At 43.4% G+C, this 21,932-nt stretch overlaps 1 protein-coding gene and 1 pseudogene across 1 annotated transcript in view; one reads left to right on the top strand and one right to left on the bottom strand.

Annotated features, from left to right (window-relative positions):
- Positions 1-19,580, bottom strand: part of LOC110507756 (TNF receptor-associated factor 4) — a 43,678-nt gene extending 24,098 nt beyond the window's left edge. Inside the window, exon 1 of the mRNA XM_021587969.3 lies at positions 18,737-19,580. Coding sequence (XP_021443644.1) covers positions 18,737-18,879 — 143 coding nt within the window. The 5' untranslated portion in view covers positions 18,880-19,580. The remainder of the gene's footprint in view (positions 1-18,736) is intronic.
- Positions 15,241-16,063, top strand: LOC149971275 (uncharacterized; annotated as a pseudogene).
- Positions 19,581-21,932: the final 2,352 nt, after the last annotated feature.

Genomic DNA, 21,932 nt, shown 5'->3' with positions numbered 1-21,932 from the left:
TGGAGAACGGTTCCATCAATCCTACTGAGAGCTAGCTGGGCTCTGGCTGCATACCACGCATGACTGCAGCCGCCCTCATACTCAACACACTCACAGCTTAGACAAAGTATACACAGCCAAGAAACCCCTTAGAGACACACACTGTACACACACCACCATGCAGGACCAGCAGTATCACTGCTCTGAGCAGTTCAGTTGAATCCATGAGAACCCATCTAAGAATGGGGGCTTGATGAGAGCATACAAATTAGAAGCTTGTCTTTGATCTTTAGTTTGAGTTGCATCCCAAATGGCACCCTATTCCCAATATAGTACGCTACATTTTACCAGAGCCCTATGGGCCCTATATAGGGAATAGGGTAACATTTGAGATGCACCCAGGGTGTAGAGATAGTGGAGTGGGGTGGGCTGAGCTTCTCACAGGGCTTGGCTACCACCAGGGGCCAATGAAGGTCCTGGGTTTGATATGGCACACATGTGAGAAGGAGCCACTATCCTCTGAAGAAGTGTTAAGAGCTCCTGTCAAGGTATTAGATGTGTGAAACACCACACTCTTGTCAGTACTGTTTGTTCCTGCTCTCTTTACTACCATCGCAACTCTGGTAAACTGGGGCACTAGAAGAAAGAGTGGAATTTTCAGTTTACACATATTGGACTCAAATTAGTGTACACACACAGTAAATTAATTTCCTCACACACGCAAATTTGAGCCGTTTTGATGACAGATCTTATTGTAGCTTTGCTTCAGGGGGCAGATGTCTGCTGTGGGGGTGATCTGCAATGCGCGAGGCCTGCTGCCTTTGAAAAGTTGTGGTGCCGCCACAGTAATCCTGAAGAATGCTAACCAACGCTGGGCAGAGGGGCTCAGAGACTGGTTTATGACTAGCCCGGGTGCTGACTGGCTTATTAAAAGAGGCACTTCGTCTTATCACACACACATAGCATAGGACTGAGAGACTGTCCTGCCATCACTCCTCAAACACTGAGGATTTGTTCCAATTGACAATCTATTCCTTATGTAGTGCACTACTTTTGACCAGGGCCCAACCCGAGTCAGCTACTGGAGCCAGAAAGTAAAGCATACAGCAACACAGTAAATCTGAGAGGTAAAGGTAACACCCTGCCCCCCTCTCAAACTCACAGGAGGTATTCAGACTCCTCTTACAAACGCTTCACTAATCTCAGGTATTCACCGTCAGGATATCCGGCAGATGAGAAGAGTGCAGGTTTGGTCTTAATCCTGAGGGATGAGAGAAACAGAAGACTACTATTCCATCCCTGGAGGATAAAGGACTGCTTCTTAAAGCACTGCCTGTGATTAGCTGGAGGTATCAGCTCCTTAATGCAGAGGTGAGATGGTTCCTCGTTGGGAAATGAAGTATATTTGAGACCTCATGGGACAGCCTACTTTAGGGATAAAGACTGCAGCATCCCTGAGAGAGTAAGTCAATCCACTGCACATTCTAACGAAGGCAAAAAGCTTTAAGACTGCCCAAGATTACAATTGAACTTTTCACTACTTACCACAAAAGTTGCCTTGATACTTATGACCAAAACTGAAGTATGATGTAATAAGCAGACACACAGTATACCGTAGAGGTTTCCCCCAGAAGGCATCCCACCACCAAACAACACAGCAAGAGTACTGTGAGTAGAGCATCTATCAACCTCTAGAAATGAATGTTTGGCGAAATACCAAACCTTCGAGTCCATAGCTATAAACCAGGCCCAGAGATAATACACCAGGGACACAGAGTACTGAGAGTGATGAATAAGCCCATGGCTAGTTAGTTTCCTCCATCCGCATGTATCCCCAGAGTAATCTTCCCCCTGAGCGCTTGTAAAGAGTTTTAAAACCACACTGAGATCGGTTACTCCCGAGCCGAGACAAAAGGTTCTCTCCATAAAGTATTACTGGCGGCTGGCCAACTACAGGTAATATATCTATCACAAGCCACTTAGCGGTTTAGTTTCTAAATTAGGCATCCTTGAAAATGTTCTTAGTCCAAGGCGCTACACTACAGTCAGTGCCACTTGTGACAAGTGACAGTTCATTGACCTTCCAGCCAAGTTCATCTTGATTTACCTGCTCCCTGACATGACAGAGCACATTATACTATCATCTAGTCATTCTGTTGGTAGAGCACACTCCTTAGTGACCATTATTCTGTGCTCACTGAGGCATAAGGTGAGTCAGGCAGAGCCCCTTTGATTGCCTGGACAGCCAAGCCATCTACTCCATGGTGTAGTAGAAACCAGTGCTTCATCCATCACTGAAATAATGCACTCATAACAGTGACTGTTGTTCCTACTCCTCGCACAGAGCAAGGATGAGTCATAAACAAATGAAAAATAAAAATTGCACTTCTCTTTTCCTACTAGCACAGACTTTGCTGATAGCTACTTTGAGGAAAACTTTACTTACACCGACTGTGATATGTGGTTGTCTCCCCCTAGCTATCTTAAGATGAACACACTGACTGTGAGTCACTCTGGATAAGAGAGTCTGCTAAATGACTAAAATGTCAATGTAAGGAGGTCCTACAGAAAGAGAGACTCCACCGAGGAAAGCAGACAACATGATCTGAAGTGTCCTGACCCTCTAACAATGTGTCAACTTCTTTTGTCACACTGGTCCATTGAAAGGTTTAGGCGATGTTTTTTGTCAGACACAAATTATGGAGAACAACAATGGCCTGCATACAGGATCACATGGTGGCAGGCCAACATTAGCACTGTGCTAATCCATGGAGCTGGTGGCTAAAGGCGGATTACCTCACCAACTCCATACTGCTTCTCCCCAGCACACTGCCACAGGGACAGCAGGTGGGTTGAACACATAATCCCTCCCTGCTACTAATAATATCTTATGGACTACAGATCTTTTGATTAGTCTGCATCTGCTCTCAAGCCTGCACAGAGACATGTAACATGTAGCAAAATGCTAGCGTTGGCTAAAGATGGCACTGGTGAGACTTATTTTTGTATAATAACCTTTCATCACTACTCAGTGCCTTCAAAACATTCACTGTGTGATATATATCAGCAGAATGCAATAAAATGCTTTAAAAAAGTTTTAACCTTTATTTAACTAGGCAAGTCAGTTCAGAACAAATTCTTATTTACAATGACAGCCTACGTGGGTTAACTGCCTTGTTCAGGGGCAGAACGACAGATTTGTACCTTGTCGGCTCTGAGATTCAATCTAGCAACCTTTCGGTTACTGGCCCAATTCTCTAACCACTAGGCTACCTGCTGCCCCTTTGGTGACAAGGCTTGCAGTGAATTAATTAACATCAAGCTATTCATACCTTGCTTCTATGGCACATCAATAGATGAGGAGTAAGTTAGACAAACAAGATCAAATTGAGGACTGATGAAAGCAATACTTTTTTTGTGTCTAACCTACATGACCTGTGATTCACCACTGTGCTCTTGTTTCATACTCAATGCCCACAACAACCATAAAGCCTTTTGTTGCTTGTTAAGACCAGCGTGGTTCATTGCAGGCTGTATTTATGTCTGGAGGGAACAATGGAGGAAAGGAATGCCCTTCTTGTCACCTTTTAGGAGCTGCTGATGCAAAAAGGAACAGCACCAAGTTCAAGTTCCAAGTTGCTCTCCTTTCTTCACCATGATAGGGTTTACATAGAATATAGGTGATCTACTGTGCTTAGTGCTTTATCCATAAAGATTGGTCTATTATTTATGGATTTACCAACAGTGAGGTCAGAGGGTTTGTTCTCTGTCCCTTGATCTCACTTTCTGAATGTACAGTAAGCCTATGTGGGTGAGTGAGATACCAGGATTTGTGTGTACACTACTTTCATCTGTGCCGTGTGGGAGGCTTAATTTAGCTCAATCCCAACGGAACATCTGTGGAAAAATTCTGCCACGCCTTTAGTGTTGTTGAACCCTTCATTAGCAGGTTGAGTAAGAGAAGGAGAGATGTTTCAATCAGGAAAACAACAAAGATTCCCCATGAGAAACAAATAAACAAAACTATAAACACCAATTGATGAACCTTATGTCCTAACATGCTTTCAAGGTATAACTTGTAGATAAGTAATCACCATGTTATCAGTTCTGTTCAACTCCTCCATAGAAGTAAAGCTGTGAGGAACTTGTGTGAGGGCGTGGTCATCTGAGGAGGAGTGCAAGGTGGAGAAGTTAATGATTGTGGATTCACCCTGTGCCTGCCTGCCTGGCAGTGTGACCTGCCTCTGCATGAGTAATAGTCTGAGTCCCAAATGGCACCTGATTCCCTACATAGCGCACTACTTTTGACCAGAGCCCATAGCTCCCTGTCAAAAGTAGTGGCCTATGAAGGGCATAAGGTGCCATTTGGGATGGACACATTCATCATTGCGGCGGATGGCACAGAACAGAACCACGCGTCTTCTCTTCCCTTGTCTGTCATGAGTCACTCATCACAGGCTTCCTCCTTGCTCACAGCCACAAAACTGTCCAAAATGTCTACCTCGCCTTCTTCAAACTCCCTCACTAAATGCTGCTTGCTTTCAAAAGGTGATCAAAAGGACGCCTTACCCTGGCACTTTTCTATGGTGACACTTCAGAGCAAAAACAGCCTTACATAATAATCATTTATATTTCTGCTCTACCTGCATTTCCATTTATCTGACATTTAGGAAAAAGCAATTTTTCTTGTTTTGTCAGTAAGCCAATTCATTTCAAGTCAGTGTGTCTGAGATGTGTCACTGCTGGTGACAGTTTGAGAGGGCCCTGTGCTGGCTGTGGCCATGGTAACAGTGAGGGAAGGTGAGGCTCTTTGTGTGAGAGAGAGCTCAGTAAGCAGACAGGGGGCTGCCGTCTGTGGTCTAGCCGGTGACGTAAACGTGTGCACACACACGCGATAAGGCCAGAAAGCTCGTCTCCGGACATGCTGTGGCTCCTGTTTCCCTTATCAGCCTGAATCTGAAGCCCACAAACATTCAGACAGAGACATAAAATAACCTGCCAGAGAAATCTAGTCATCTCTTTCCCTCCGTCCCCTTCTCCTTGAGCCATACATGTTTGAAACCAGCATTCAGCTGCAGCTCAAGCTGCTGTCCATTCCTCTTTTTGAGGATGTATTTTCTTTGTTTAGCCAGGCGAGGCAGTGACGTCAAAAATACTCCTTTGTGTCGAAACACCTAGAAGGCAGTGCTCCTGTTGTATGCATTCTTTAAACTGCTCATGTTGCCAGGAGTGACAACATTGAGGCATTTTGCTTTTGGAATCAGAGACAGAGAGAGTGCGACGAGGGAGAACGATTAGCCATGTGAATTTCACTAAACATAAACAAAGCACAATGGCCCAGTTTAGTGTTACACTATTTGTGTACATAAGTCTGGCCCTGCTTTCTATGACTGTAGAGAGGGAGAGAGCTAAAGGTAGCAAGAGAGAGAGAAAATTCAGCAGGTTTCTCTTGTTCAACAATATTGATTTACAGGTCCGGATGATGACTGAAAGGAGCGCCACTGAACAAAAGCCAAATTGAAATGGGAAATTAATTAAGAAATGAATGAGACGAGAGGCTGCAATGAGACAAATGCTCTCTCATCCTAAACAGAGCGGTAGTGAATGATGCATCTGGCCACGAACGTGAGCTAGTTCCTTACTCCGCTCGGCTCTTTCATAGGATCAATAGCCCATCTGTGCAGGGGGAGGAGAAGGGATGATTGGAGGAGGCTGTGCATTGTGCCTTGTTGACATATCTGAAATGAGCTGTGAGAGAGAAGGGAGGATGCCACACAGACAGAGAGTGGTGGTGGTGGATGGTCATTGGGGTTTTAGTTAGTTGTCCAACACAGTAAGTACAGCTAGCTGATGTTAAGGTAGGGCAGGAAGGAAGGAAGGGAGCCATCATCACAACGGCCCTTTCACTGGCCAGGGGGAGCGGGCTGAACGGAAAGGCTTAGGGTTGAATGGCAATGACCTTAACATTGAAGGAGCCTCTCCCGAATAAATTACTATAATTCAGGATGTGTGTGTATGCTTTTAGTGAAAAGCTTAACTGCTATGCCAACACCTGTTCTGGTCTACAGTGGACCCTTTCACTAAGACAGGTGCCTTCCCCACGTTCCAGTCCCACTGGCCAGCTGCTCTCCTTTCAGAGCCCAGACACAGATTCTTCACATGCCTGGGCCTCCACTCAGCAACCAGAACCAATGGTCAGTCAGTCAGTCAGTCAGGTCAGTCAGTCAGTCAGCTGCCTGCCTGCCGCTAATGAGCCTCTCACAAATCAACTACCCCTCACAGACACGCTTCCAATAGCTCTCATGACTACTGGGTTTAATAGAAAGTAGTCAGTAGCCTCTCTTGGGGAAGAAATTGTATACATTAATTAATGCATTATACTAGCTTAATATATGTGGGTGTCTGAGCATGTGTGTCCATGTGTTCATTTGCAGAGGGGCTGTCAGCTTTACAGCCAGTGCAGAAGTTTCTGCACAACACAGACAGTTTGGGGGAAGTCAATTAGCTCAACAGGGAGCAGTGCGGTGATGTAGCCGAGCAGTGGAATGGGGTTCGAACAGCTAAGCACAAGCTGTGCCATGGCCAAGCAGACCCTCCCATGTCCGCTGTGTAACCTTGAATTGGTCATTAGGGTAATCTGCCTATCCATCCACCTCCTAACAGCCCTCATCACTTCCCAGTTCCCACAATCTTAACCCAGACTCTCTCCGCTGTACATTGTCCATTAATCCTGATGTAGTCTGACGTGAGGGCTAGTATGTTTCACAATAAACACCCTACATTAGCCCTTTCACATTACATGCACGTGTAGGCACTGGCCATGCTGGGAGGGCTGCCAACTGCTCAGGCTCCAGTGACAGGGCTGGGACTGGCAGCTTGGCCCCAGCATGCTCTCTGTGTGAGGGGCAAGGTGCTCCGCTGCATAACTGGAATGCCTACCACCTTTGTTAGCCTGAAGAGCTGCCAGATTCCGAGCTGTTTGAATAAGACCTCCTATAGCCATGGACGAGTCTCGGCAAGTCCCAAACCTGCTCTAGGGATGCTTCATGCACACTTTGTATAAGACCAACAATGTTGATAAAGAGAACTGGGAAGATAAGAGCCTTGATGCAGGAATGTGTCAGCGCATTTGGAGAGGCTAGACAAGAATTTTAAGTGCTTTCCCTCTTTGAGAGGTGTGAAATTTTGTCCTGAAAAAAGTACATAGACTTACTCACATTTTCCTAGCTTAGACCAACAATTAGCATCACGAAGCCCTTACGCCAGTGACCAAGGCATAGAAAATTACTATTGCAGAAAATTCAACCAAATGACCCCTAGTTCCCACTAAGGGAGTTTGACAATAGCAACTGGGCCGTCCAGTCCATGTGGAGAGAGTCTGTGTGAAGGAACTCTGCAGCTGTGCGAAACAGACCAATAACGTTCTCTCAGTGATGTCATCACAGCTGGACGTCTAAAGCCCCTCAGCTTCCTCCCATGAGACCCCATACAATGACATCATCCTGCAATGTCCTGGCTCACATCCATATCACTCCTCTCATGGTACAGGGGGTCTTATGGGAAAATGCTTGGAGAACAGTAAGGCTTATGTTCTGCCAAGGAGCTGAATGAAAAAGATGGTGCCCTAAAGATAAATGGATGGGTGACTTCAGGTTTCAGCATGCACTGTATATCACGCCATGTGAGTGACACACAAAATGTTCAGTGAGTATACAATACTCTCTCAACCACATACACTCACGCCCAGCCACACTCACACGTAAACACAAGCACACATCATCACCTTTGCAAGTGTAGACGTTGTTTTACAGTCACACCCACAACAGAAACCTCTTATCAGGGCAATAGAAACATCCTGGTGGTGTAAGTTCCATACAGGTTGACAAAATACAACCTTGTTGTTTTGTTGTTTCAGTGAGGTCATCCATTACAAACAACAAAGGATTAATGCATTCCCCAGGTTACCTGAGTTTGCCTAATTCTGAAAAACCTAATGGAATACAGAATGAGTATTTTTTTATTGACCATATCTGTGAAGGCCATCAAATCAGTGTGTCCATGTACAGTAACGACTACTGTACCAGTTGATTTGGGTGAATGAGCACCATATAGGTCATGGAGTCATTCTGAAGGGCAGAGCTATAATTCATACGGTATGTGTAACTGACATGTTAAACTTGAAAAGATCAGTGGACTTTCACACAATGGATCGCTTCAAAGTCCATGCACGTGTGAGGAAGTACTGGTTTAGTTTCTCTCAATAGGGATAGCCTACATTGGGATATTTCCATGTCAGGGTGTGTCCACCCTGCCTCTCTTTTACTGTATATCAGGTACTAGCTCTGGGGTAGTTTCTCTAGTTTCCCCTAGGTACAGATCTAATAAATCAGCTTCCCCTCCATCAATCCTAACCTGAACCATTAGTGGGAGGAAAATACAAAACTGACCCAAGATCAGTGTCTAGGAGTCACTCCTTTGTATGGGCTACTACTGCCTCAGTGTTTATAGCCAGATTCTAGACTCCACCATTCCCAGTTTATCAGCTGGAACAGCAATATTCAGCTTTGAGAGGTCTTCGCCACCCACCCAGAGAACAGAGTAGAGCAGAGTAGAACAGAGCAGAGGCCTGGGGGATTTCACTCCGCTAACTAAACCCCCTTCAGCGAAGCACAGTGAACTACGTTGTGCTCAGCAATAGACGAAGCAAAAATCCCTTTCACTCCGCATCCCCTTCTGTATCCTCGTGTGCCATACATACATAAATGCCATTGGACAACTTTGAGGGTCTATGAAGGCCTCTGTGAAGCGACTATAGGATGCGTGTGGGGCTGGGGACTGGAGATCCTCATTCACTGAGCCATTCATTACTAGTCCAGCTGAACCCACACACAAACAAACACACACGCTTTTTCAAAGGCCCAGCTGCCAGAGCAGGCCTGGCTCACACACAGAACTGGGCACCAGTACTCCCCAACCCCATTTAGTCCTTTAAGAAACACTAGATAACTCCCTGGCCAAAAGTGCCTCTATTCTGCGTTCCCCTATCAATCTGCACACACAATGGACAGAAGTCAGTTCATCTGGCTTTAATGGAGACCAATGTTACTCACCCAGATTCCCTCCCTCTCTCCGCTGTCTCAGACCACATCAATCATACCCTTTTTCTTCCCTCCAAACTCTTTCCTCACTGCAATAAGCTTTTTGTTTACTTGCTGCAAACTCTCTTTCCCAGACTGCAAAAGAGATGGAAGGAAGAAGCAGGATGAGGAAGGAGAGAGGAAGTAGGAGGTAGCGGAGGCACTGATAATGCTGGTGATTAGGGTTGTCCCAGACTAAAAAAAAATTGGCATCCTGTTCTTTTGACCAATAAGTTGATCGAAATGTTTAGACTTATTTGTCCATATATTGACATACCATATGTGTTTGAATAAATCAACTACATATGCACAGAGCTTGTCTGATACTTTAAGCACACTGTTTGATTAAATAATTAAGACAAATGACTCAAGAAAGAGTCCGATGTTCACACAGTTAAAAGAAATGACGGCGAGTGCCTGTGTGATTTGCGCACGTTGTTTCGCTCTCCTCCCTACTGCAGCGAAAAGGCACAACAGCAAGTGTTTATTGCGCTGTCCGTGCTGAAGATGCTACATCATTTCAGCCATTTAGTTTCTTCCATGTTTCTGACTGAAAAGTTCTGTTACGGAAATCCATCATTTGTTTACGAAAAACATTCCATATTCCCTCAACCCTTGCTCTCTTTACGGGGAACATGTAAGTGTCGCATGCATGTGACCAATAGGGCCTGACCTATAGCCTATGATAATCACATAAATAAATTGGTTATAACAAACTCCCAACACAATAATGTCGACAGCTAAATGGATGGGGAGGACGTGAAAAATAAATTAGAAACGGGCAAATGTTTCCTGGTTGCTCAGGAGGGATAGGGGAAGTCCGATCTGTGGAAGACATTTGACTACTGGATATCAAGAAAAAGGAGGGTATAGGAGCAAGCGTTGCCTGAGTATTATGTGTGACAAAGAGTAGCAGTTTGATTACAATATTATTCTTTTTTTTGTCCATTTGGAACAGTGTAAACACTCAATAAGTGTACCAGAGAGTCTGTTCTAACAAAAAAATAAGATAAAGCCTTTATTACAGCAGACTAGAAACAGTTGCATGCATTTGTGAATTGCGATTTATTTATTGTTTAGGCTAATTATTCAAAGCGCCCTTTGTTATTTAATTTAAAAACTAAAATGCTTGATTTCATTACAAAGCATGAATGTCTCGTATGCTGTGTAATGGCATGAATGAATGAATGAATGATCTATTGATTGATACAGTAGCCTATATATTGAAAGTAAGTTACGGTATTAAGAGTAAACAGGACTCTTAGGCCTAGAGCTCGATGGTGGTTATACAAGGCTAGTATACAAAGACCACTAATGATAACGACATTACTGATTATTATAATGATGATCTTAATAATAATTGTAAAAATACAAATAAGGAGATCAAGAAAAAGGGGGGCATAGGAGTGAGTGAGAGCTGCATGCATTTTATGTGCAATTTTTCTGCCTGTTTGAAACAGTGTAAACATCACTAAATAAATTATAAGCAATACCAGGCTGTTCTAACGAGAAAAAAAATTATAGCCTTTATTACAGCATAGCAAAGACTAAAAACAGCCAAATCTGTGAAATTGCTTTATCCGACATTTTGACTTTGCATGAGGCTTGGTGCTCACGGAATCAGCAGGCTAATAAACAAAACTGAAACAGGCAAATAAGCAAGATCGGTCTTATTTCTGTAGATATATATGGATAATTGATAAAGCCAGGCACATTTAACAGTTCGGCTATTGATTATAAACCAAATGAAATGTCCTGTGTCCTCGTCTCTGCTGCATCTGCCTCCCCCGCATTGTTTTCAATCGCAATATGCTGGTTAACTTTGCTATTATGCACATAGCAACATAGGGAAAGGTGTCAATTCTACAGCGCACTGAAGATTATGTTTCAGAAGAGATGAGTAGGCCTATAGCCTGCATCAGCAAAACAGCACAAAGCATTCACCACGTCCCAAATGGCAGCCTCTTCCCTACATAGTATGCTACTGTTGATGAGATCCCTATTGGCCCTGGTTAAAAGTAGTGCACTTTAACAGGGAAAAAGGTGTCATTTGGGAGACATACCAATTAGATTGTAAGCTCCACGGGACAGCAGAGGAAATCAGAAGTTACAGTAGGCTACCATAGTGTTGGGGAGGCCCATCCAGCAAGAAGTTACAGTAGGCTACCATAGTGTTTGAGAGGCCCATCCAGGAAGAAGTTACAGTAGGTGACCATAGCGTTGGGGAGGCCCATCCAGGAAGAAGTTACAGTAGGCTACCATAGTGATTGGGAAACATATCCAGGAAGAAGTTACAGTAGGCTACCATAGTGTTGGGCAGGCCCATCCAGGAAGAAGTTACAGTAGGCTACCATAGTGTTGGGGAGGCCCATCCAGGAAGAAGTTACAGTAGGCTACCATAGTGTTGGGGAGGCCCATCCAGGAAGAAGTTACAGTAGGCTACCATAGTGTTGGGGAGGCCCATCCAGGAAGAAGTTACAGTAGGCTACCATAGTGATTGGGAAACATATCCAGGAAGAAGTTACAGTAGGCTACCATAGTGTTGGGGAGGCCCATCCAGGAAGAATTTACAGTAGGCTACCATAGTGTTGGGGAAACATATCCTGGAATAAGTTATGGGGCAGAACAAACCAATAGCTGTCCCTGTCAAGACCAGGCCGGAGCACTGTATCATTCCCACAGAGACGGCACAGTAGCGTGCGTGTGACTCTGCCTTGGTTCACAAACACTAACGCAAGATAGATGACTCCATGTATGGGATGGGTTAGGCACGTAAGGCTGCTCTTGCCCTATATCATGGGGATAATAGTTGTTTTTGTATCGTTTGAGTGTTTATTCTCCTTTGCTCATGAGGTATTGAGCTAATTGCCAAGGCCTATGATAAGCGTTTTGCCGTCGCCAACCAGGGTTGCGTCCCAAATGGCACCCTATTCCCTATACAGTACACTACTTTTCACCAGAGCCTTATGGGCCCTGGCCAAAAGTAGGGAATAGGGTGCCATTTGGGACACAGTTCAAGACCAGCATACACGGTGGTACAGTCATGTGATTCACAGTTGATTGCAGAAGTGATAAGCCTCAGGTCTGTGCTTGCTCTACTACCCCATGACTCTACATCAGAGCTGGGCCGGGCAGCCTCCAGGGCTTCTGCCTGTTGGCCTGTTGTATTTAAACATTCCTCCCTCCCTCTCTCTCCCTGGGTGGAAACACAGCCCATTAGCATCACATGCTGACAGACTGACAGGCAAGCGAAACCTTTTCATCACAAAGACATGATTCAGCAAATAAAGCTATTATTGTGTTAGTCAAAAGTAGTGGGTCTGTCAGAGAAAAGGGAAATGTTATTGTACGATAGCATATGAAAAAGTGTAAAACCTGAAGCAATGATCTCACCTGTACCTTGTGCAATCCCTTCTTGTGCAATGGTCTGTGTCCTCGGTTTGCACAGTGTGCTAACTAAGCCAATGGAAACACACTCAGTGAACTGATTTTTACTGGGTTAATCAATTGACTAGATTAAAGAGTGGGATCGATGGAGAGGTGAAGTGGCTGTCAAATAGCCTAAACCCCATGTCAGCTGGACCAATAGGATCCTGGCAGATGAAGAAATAAGTAAAGTAGGAGTGGACAGACCTCATGAGGCATCAAAATGTTTTAGAGGATAAAATACCAGTCAGAAAAAGTGTGATGTTTTCTAGGCTGAGAAAACAATGCGTTATGAAAACAGAGGCCCCAATCTCTTGGCTATGTTTGGCACTACAGTTTAACAAGCTTACCAAGTCAATAATGTCACTCACATTGTAAGTCACTGACATTGCATGCGTCCCAAATGCCACCCTATTCCCTATACATTGCATTCGTAAAGTGTTCAGACCACTTACAGTTTTTCCACATTTAGTTCCATTCCAGTTTTATTTTAAAATTGATTAAAATTGCCCTTTTCCATCAATCTACACACAATACCCCATAATGACAAAGCGAAAACAAGTTTTTATTTACATAAGTATTCAGACCCTTTGGTATGAGACTTGAAGTTGAAATCAGGTGCATCTAGTTTCCATTGATCATCCTTGAGATAAAAAATCTGAAAAACCTTGTCTACATACAGTTGAAGTCAGAAGTTTACATACACTTAGGTTGGAGTCATTAAAACTTGTTTTCCAACCACTCCACAAATGTATTGTTAACAATAGTTTTGGCAAGTCAGTTAGGACATCTACTTTGTGCATGACACAAGTCATTTTTCCAACAATTGTTTACAGACAGATTATTTCACTTATAGTTCACTGTATCACAATTCCAGTGGGTCAGAAGTTTACATACACCAAGTTGACTGTGCCTTTAAACAGCTTGGACAATTCCAGAAAATGATTTCATGGCTTTAGAAGCTTCCGATAGGCTAATTGACATAATTTGAGTCAATTGGAGGTGTACCTGTGGATGTATTTCAAGGCCTACCTTCAAACTCAGTGCCTAGACATCATCGGAAAATCTAAAGAAATCAGCCAAGACCTCAGAAAAGAAATTGTAGACCTCCACAAGTCTGGTTCATCTTTGGGAGCAATTCCCAAACGCCTGAAGGTACCACGTTCACCTGTACAAACAATAGTACGCAAGTATAAACACCATGGGACCACACAGCCATCATACCGCTGAGGAAGGAGACGCGTTCTGTCTCCTAGATATGAACGTGCTTTGGTGCGAAAAGTGCAAATCAATCCCAGAACAACAGCAGAGGACCTTGTGAAGATGCTGGAGGAAACCGGTACAAAAGTATCTATATCCACAGTAAAACAAGTCCTATATCGACATAACCTGAAAGGCCGCTCAGCAAGGAAGAAGCCACTGCTCTAAAACCGCCATAAAAAAGACAAACTATGGTTTGCAACTTCACATGGGGACAAAGATCGTACTTTTTGTAGAAACGTCCTCTAGTCTGATGAAACAAAAATAGAACTGTTTGGCCATAATGACCATCGTTATGTTTGGAGGAAAAAGGGGGAGGCTTGCAAGCCGAAGAACACCGTCCCAACCATGAAGCACAGGGGTGGCAGCATCATGTTGTGGGGGTGCTTTGCTGCAGGAGGGAGTGGTGCACTTCACAAAATAGATGGCATCATGAGGAAGAACAATTATGTGGATATATTGAAGCAACATCTCAAGACATCAGTTAGGAAGTTAAAGCTTGGTTGCAAATGGGTCTTCCAAATGGACAATGACCCCAAGCAAACTTCCAAAGTTGTGGCAAAATGGCTTAAGGACAACAAAGTCAGGGTATTGGAGTGGTCATCACAAAGCCCTGACCTCAATCCTATAGAAAATGTGTGGGCAGAACTGAAAAAGTGCGTGTGAGCAAGGAGGCCTACAAACCTGACTCAGTTACACCAGCTCTGTCAGGAGGAATGGGCCAAAATTCACCCAACTTATTGTGGGAAGCTTGTGGAAGGTTACTCGAAACGTTTGACCCAAGTTAAACAATTTAAAGGCAATGCTACCAAATACTAATTGAGTGTATTTTAACTTCTGACCCATTGGGAATGTGATGAAAGAAATAAAAGCTGAAATAAATCTCTACTATTATTCTGACGTTTCACATTCTTAAAATAAAGTGATGATCCTGACAGACATAAAACAGGCCTTTTTTACAGGGATCAAATGTCAGGAATAGTGAAAAACGGAGTTTAAATGTATTTGGCTAAGGTGTATGTAAACTTCCGACTTCAACTGTAAGTGTTCAGACTCCTGGCTAGGAAACTCAAAATTGAGTTCAGGTGCATCCTGTTTCCATGAATCATCCTTGATATGTTTCTACAACTTTATTGGAGTCCACCTGTAGTAAATGCAACTGATTGGACATGATTTGGAAAGGCACACACCTATCTAAACTCAGCAAAATAAGAAACGTCCCTTTTTCAGGACTGTGTCTTTCAAAGACTTTCAAAATCTTCATTGTAAAGGGTTTAAACACTGTTTTTCCATACTTGTTCAATGAACCATAAACAATTAATGAACATTCACCTGTGGAACAGTCGTTAAGACACTAACAGCTTACAGACGGTAAGCAATTAAAGGTCACAGTTATGAAAAATTAGAGACTAAAAAGAGGCCTTTCTACTGACTCTGAAAAACACCAAAAGAAAGATGCCCAGGGTCCCTGCGTGAACGTGCCTTAAGCATGCTGCAAGGAGGCATGAGGACTGCAGATGCGGCCAGGGCAATAAATCGCAATGTTCGTACTGTGAGACGCCTAAGACAGCGCTACAGGGAGACAGGACGGGCAGCTGATCGTCCTCGCAGTGGCAGACCATGTGTAACAACACCTGCACAGGATCAGTACATCTGAACATCACACCTGCGGGACAGGTACAGGATGGCAACAACTACTACCAGAGTTACACCAGGAACGCACAGTCCCTCCATCAGTGCTCAGACTGTCCGCAATAGGCTGAGAAAGGCTGGACTGAGGGCTTGTAGGCCTGTTGTAAGGCAGGTCCTCACCAGACATCACCGGCAACAACATCGCCTATGGGCACAAACCCACCGTTGCTGGACCAGACAGAACTGGCACAAAGTGTTCTTCACTGACGAGTCACAGTTTTGTCTCACCAGGGGTGATGGTTGGATTCACGATTATCGTTGAAGGAATGAGCGTTACACCAAGGCCTGTATTCTGGAGCGGGATCAATTTGAAGTGGAGGGTCCGTCATGGTCCGGGGAGGTGTATCACAGAATCATCGGACTTAGCTTGTTGTCATTAAGGCAATCTCAACGCTGTGTGTTACAAGCAAGACATCCTTCTCCCTCAAGTGGTACTGCTCCTGCAGGCTCATCCTGACATGACCCACCAGCATGACAATGCCACCAGCCATACTGCTCATTCTGTGCGTGATTTCCTGCAAGACAGGAATGTCAGTGTTCTGCCATGGCCAGCAAAGAGCCTGGATCTCAATCACATTGAGCATGTCTGGGACCTGTTGGACCTGATCCAACAGGGTGAGGGCTAGGGTCATTCCCCCAGAAATTTCCAGGAACTTGCAGGTGCCTTGGTGGAAGAGTGGGGTAACATCTCACAGCAAGAAATGGCAAATCTGGTGCAGTCCATGAGGAGGAGATGCACTGAAGCACTTAATGCAATTGGCGGCAACACCAGATACTGACTGTTACTTTTGATTTTGACCCCCCCCCCCCTTTGTTCAGGGACACATTATTAAATTTCTGTTAAGTCACATGAATGTGGAACTTGTTCAGTTTATGTCTCAGGTTGTTGAATCTTGTTATGTCCACACAACTATTTACACATGTTAAGTTTGTTGAAAATAAACACAGTTGACAGTGAGAGGATGATTTATTTGGTCCAACAGTTGACTCCTTCAAGACTGTTGAAAAGCATTCCAGGTGAAGCTGGTTGAGAGAATGCCAAGAGTGTGCAAAGCTGTCATCAAGGCAAAGGGTGGACACTGAAGAAATCAAATACATTTTGATTTGTTTAACACTTTTTTGGGTTACTACATGATTCCATATGTGTAATTGCATAGTGTTGATGTCTTCCATATTATTCTACAAAGTAAAAAAAAAAAAAAAAAAACCCTTGAATGAGTAGGTGTCCAAAATGTTGATACTGGTACTGTACATAAAGTAAGACCCCCAAGTATTTCAGTCATCTTTCAATGGGGGGTGTGGGGATGTGGAAGTGGTGAAGGGGTATGAGGAACTCAAGTGGCTCAAAACTAAATCTTAATTTTGGCAGTAATTTTACACTGTATGTGACCATGACAGAGGCTCTGTCCCAAATGGCACCCTATCCCCTATATACTGAAGTGCACTACTTCTGAACAGAGCCAGAGCCCTTGTCAAAAGTAGTACACTATATAGGTGATAGAGTTCTATTTGGGACATAACCTCTCTCGGGCTCAGACATGGCTCATTGTATATTTATTCCTTGTGTGATTATTTCTCTATTTTTCTCTCTGCATTGTTGAGAAGGGCCTGTAAGCATGTCACTGTCAGTCTACACCGGCTGTTTATGAACCATGTGACAAATAAAATGATTCTAAAGTGATTTGAATTTGATGACCTCCGAGTGAATGGGCGCCAGTCTCTCAGCACACTTGTGCCCTTAATCCAATAAAGGAATCTGTCTAATCCCCCCTCATCCAAGGCAGTGCCACTGCTGACTACCCCAGCACCCCTACCACCCTGCCCCCTCCCCCTGACCCAAAACCCAGCCAGGCAGGCACATAGCCTCAGGGCAAAAAGACAGACAGACAGGATGGGAGGATAGGCCAGGGTCCCCTATGCCTGCCTGGATGAAAACACACACACATTAACAAACATGCACACACACAGATATATTTCCATGCAGGCTCACACACACAAACAGACAACCTCAAACGTGCCTCTCCCCTCTCTCTGTCTGTCCCTGGTCCTGAGGTCTTAACATTAGATAATTGTTTACATGTGTCATGGTAGGCGACTACAGCTAGAATGGCAGCAAAGTCTGCAAAACCAACAACTACTGAAACATTACTTCCTCATCACAGAATTGAATCTGACTGTTTATTATTATCTGAAACCTATATGCACAATATTACAATTGCAGTGTGCCAAATGATGATGCAAACAAGACATTGTTTTCTCTTCTGTTTTATGGCCTTTTAGAGCTTGAGTTCTCATTGGTGGCTCCCAGACTTCTGCCAGTTGGGCAAATTTGAATTCAGTTATGGAAAATAAAAAGAAACTGACTTCATGAAAGATTTGCATGTATAAACAACACCCCCAATGGCTGTTGTATCATCATACTGTATCATAATATACCACACATATCTACCCGGAGGATATCACATTCAGAAATATAGAATCATATTTGGACCAAAATAAAACAATTTGGCTAATCTAGAGGAATAAAGTTGACATGAGTGAAATATGTTATAAACATTTTCAATACCATAGGCTGGGTAGGTGAGGCAGTGGTATTCAAACTTTTTCAGCAGGGGACCAAATTTCTACTATATTTTTTGGGGGAAATAATTTATTGTGACCCTACCCTACCCCAAATATGACAACCTTAAAATCGGTACATTTCGATTTTTACATCAACAAATAACCTTCAATTAATGTTTTTCATCTCTTATCAAAATGAAAAGGAACCAATAAATACAATTAAAAAAATATTTAAATTATCTTTCTCAAAAACGTTTGTATATTGTCCCATATAATAATAATAATAATAATAATAATAATAATAATAATATGTCCTAATTTATTGTTAAGGATTTAAGTCACCACCACTTCCTTTACCTATAATTTTGCTTCACCTGTGAGTGCAAAGGCCTTACAAAGGAAGGACACGCCTACAGGGTTTGTTTACATATATACTTTCCAACTGAAATTTGATATTTATGGTTAGTTCCTATAGTGTGACCCATAGACAAGACACATGTAGCACGCACGCACGCACGCACACGCACAGCGAGAGAGATACAGGGAGAAGTTTGAAAACAAGTTTTTTCAGTGTTCTTTAAGGCTGTGTATACAGAACACATCAAAATGCTAAATCATTATTGCAATCCAATAGGCTAATAGCGTTTGATCTGGAACACACACACGCACGCGCAGCTTACCTTAAGAATTCTTGTAGACAGGTGTCACAAAATCGGTGGCCACACGTAGAAACTTGAACAGGCTCGCGCATGGCTTTACTGCATAATGGACATTGAAAACGTCTCTTCGGTTTCTCCAGAAACTTGTAATCAAACCCCGGCATTGCTGCAGGATTCGTCGAAATACACTACAGAATAATGTCTCTCCCTTCGCCTCTGTGTCCTGTCCTACTGCGTGATTTGGGGTATGATGTCACCAGTGTCTCTCTTTTGATGGCCGTCAACAGAGAAATTCTCCGATATTCATGTCCCCTTCGCCAGCCAGTGACAAATCGGTTTACGAGACGAGAGTATAGACCGATTCAGTTCCGCCGTCTCTCCAGCAACAGGGTGACCGAGTGCATTGAAACAAAGGGAATCCTCGACAGTACAAACGTTTTTGCATAAAAACCTGACGATGTCTTCTTCTGACAATCTTCTTCTGCGTCTAGAAAAGCAGGAAAATCTTCGGCATATGTCTCTCAGCAGAGGTGTAACACTGACAGATTGAAGACAATGCTCTCATCCCATCTGCTTAGGTACAAAGCCCCGCCTACTATTTTTCTTGCGGGAGGAGTCGAACGTGAAATCAACATAGCCTATTTGCTTTTCTCTGGTCTGGGTCAATGATATCTCCTCTGATTTGTTTGATTTGTCAGCTATGTAATTCAAGTCTCTTTTTTATGAGTTGAATGATATCAATCTAAAATGAATGGAAATAAGGTAGGGTTTCACCTGCAAATTAATTGGCTTGAATTAAGTAGTTTGAAAGGAGTATGTTCATTTTTGAAAAAGTACAGATGTTTAATGTTCAATAAAAAAGTGAAATATTTGTTTTGCATATCCTAAACCCTGCTCAGAAAACAAGATGTATTAATGAATTGACCCTAAGCAGACACATGAATTACTAATTAGGAAGAGCTGCCCTCTGGTGGTGAAACTGAAAAAGAAGAGCCTGATATTCATGGTGTTGCAGAAAAATTTGATAATCGATATTAAACATTGACTTCGATAATTGTCGGAAGTGGTTTCAAATGGCTGGACAATATCTTGTCTTAAAAATCTTTACAATTGTGTCCATTTACAATTATTCAATAGCTATAGGTTGTCATCACCAACCTTGTTGCTTCAGGATTACATCATTACACAGGCACAGTCACGTGCGCTTTCTCCAAATAAGTGTCGAAAACCCGCCACAGCATTGTGGTATTGCTAAATCATAGAGTACATCAATAGAGTCATCAATAGAGTACCAGAGTATGAATCATAATACCCATAAAACGTAAGGGTCAAAGAGGGAAATGGTTCCAATCGTTTTCCACCATACATTTTTTCCATAGGGGATTTTAGAAACACTTAAAATAAGGGCTGTGTTTTGTGTAGGCTTACTCTGGCCTGACATTGGGATAACCTGTAAATCTTTCTAGGACAAAGTTACTTTTTTGTATTTTACCCCCTTTTCTCGTCTCAACGCTGCAACTCCCCAATGGGCTCGGGAGGCGAAGGTCGAATCATGCATCCTCCGAAACATGACACACCAAACCGCACTTCTTAACACCCGCCGCTTAACCCGGAAGCCAGCCTCACCAATGTGTCACAGAAAACACTGTTCAACTGACAACTGATTTCAGCCTGCAGGCACCCAGCACGCCACAAGGAGTCGCTAGAGCGCAATGAGCCAAGTAAAGCCCCCCCCAGCCAAACCCTCCCTGACGATGTTGGGCCAATTGTGCGCCACCCTATGGGACTCATTGAACCCGGGTCTGTAGTGACGCCTTAGACCGCTGCGCCACTCTGGGAGGCCCTAGGACAAGGTGACTTTTATCAATAATTTGCCTGTATTTACCCCCCAAAAATGAAATGTTAATTAGCTGCTAATGTGGATATCATAAAGAAATACAAATGTCATGATGATCTGGACAAGACTGCCGACTCGAGGCAAATGTAAGAATCTCTGAATTAACTACCCAATGTCAGCTAAATTAAGTGATTAATACATTTGCTACATTTCTATAAATGGACAATTCTGTGAACTGTTAGCAAAGGTGTCAGCTAGAGATGACATACAGGAGTTTGCAGGGATATGTAGTTTTGCATGATGTCTACTTCGAATCTGAAAGTAAATAGAGCCGAATATATTGATTAAAATCACCTTGTCCAAGAGAGATATACATGGTTATCAAAACATAACGTCAGGGTAAGACTACATGAAACACAGACCTTATTTTAAGTGTTTCTATGGGAAACATTTATGGTGGAAAAACAATTGGAACCATTTCCTTCTTTGACCACTAGGTTTTATGGGTATTATGACACCTCCATTGAGGGACTCTATAGAAATTATATATCTACAGTGCATTCGGAAAGTATTCAGACCCCTTTACTTTTTCCACATTTTGTTACGTTACAAAAGGTTTTCAGAAAACATTTTTTTTTAAACCCCCAGAAATATCACATTTATATGAGTATTCAGACCCTTTACACAGTACTTTGTAGAAGCACCTTTGGAAGTAATTACAGCCTCAATTTTTCTTGGGTATGATGCGACAAGCTTGGCACACCTGTATTTTGGGAGTTTCTCCCATTCTTCTCTGCAGATCCTCTCAAGCTCTGTCAGGTTGGATGGGGAGCGTCGCTGCACAGCTATTTTCATGGCCCTCAAGAGATGTTCAATCGGGTTCAAGTCCGGATTCTGACTGGGCCACTCAAGGACATTTAGAGAAGCCACTCATGCGTTGTGTTGGCTGTGTGCTTAGGGTCGTTGTCCTGTTGGAAGGTGAACCTTTGCCCCAGTCTGATGTTCTGAGCGCTCTGGAGCAGCTTTTCATCAAGGATCTCTCTGTACTTTGCTCTGTTCATCTTCCCTTGATTCTGACTAGTCTCCCAGTCCCAGAAAAACATCCCCACAACATGATGCTGCCACAACCATGCTTCACCGTAGGGATGGTACCAGGTTTCTTCCAGGCGTGATGCTTGGCATTCAGGCCAAAGAGTTCAATATGGGTTTCATCAGACCAGAGACTCTTGTTTCTCATGGTCTGAGAGTCTTTAGGTGCCTTTTTCCCACTCCAAGCAGGCTTTCATGTGCCTTTTACTGGAGAGTGGCTTCCATCTAGCCACTCTACCATAAAGGCCTGATTGGTGGAGTGGTGCAGAGATTGTTGTCCTTCTTGAAGGT

The sequence above is a fragment of the Oncorhynchus mykiss genome, chromosome 27, assembly GCF_057628025.1.
Source record: "Oncorhynchus mykiss isolate SJ-2025 chromosome 27, ASM5762802v1, whole genome shotgun sequence".
In the NCBI taxonomy this organism is placed as follows: Eukaryota; Metazoa; Chordata; class Actinopteri; order Salmoniformes; family Salmonidae; genus Oncorhynchus; species Oncorhynchus mykiss.
Note: the sequence above shows the minus strand (reverse complement) of the source record. Positions and strands in the feature narration are given on the sequence as shown.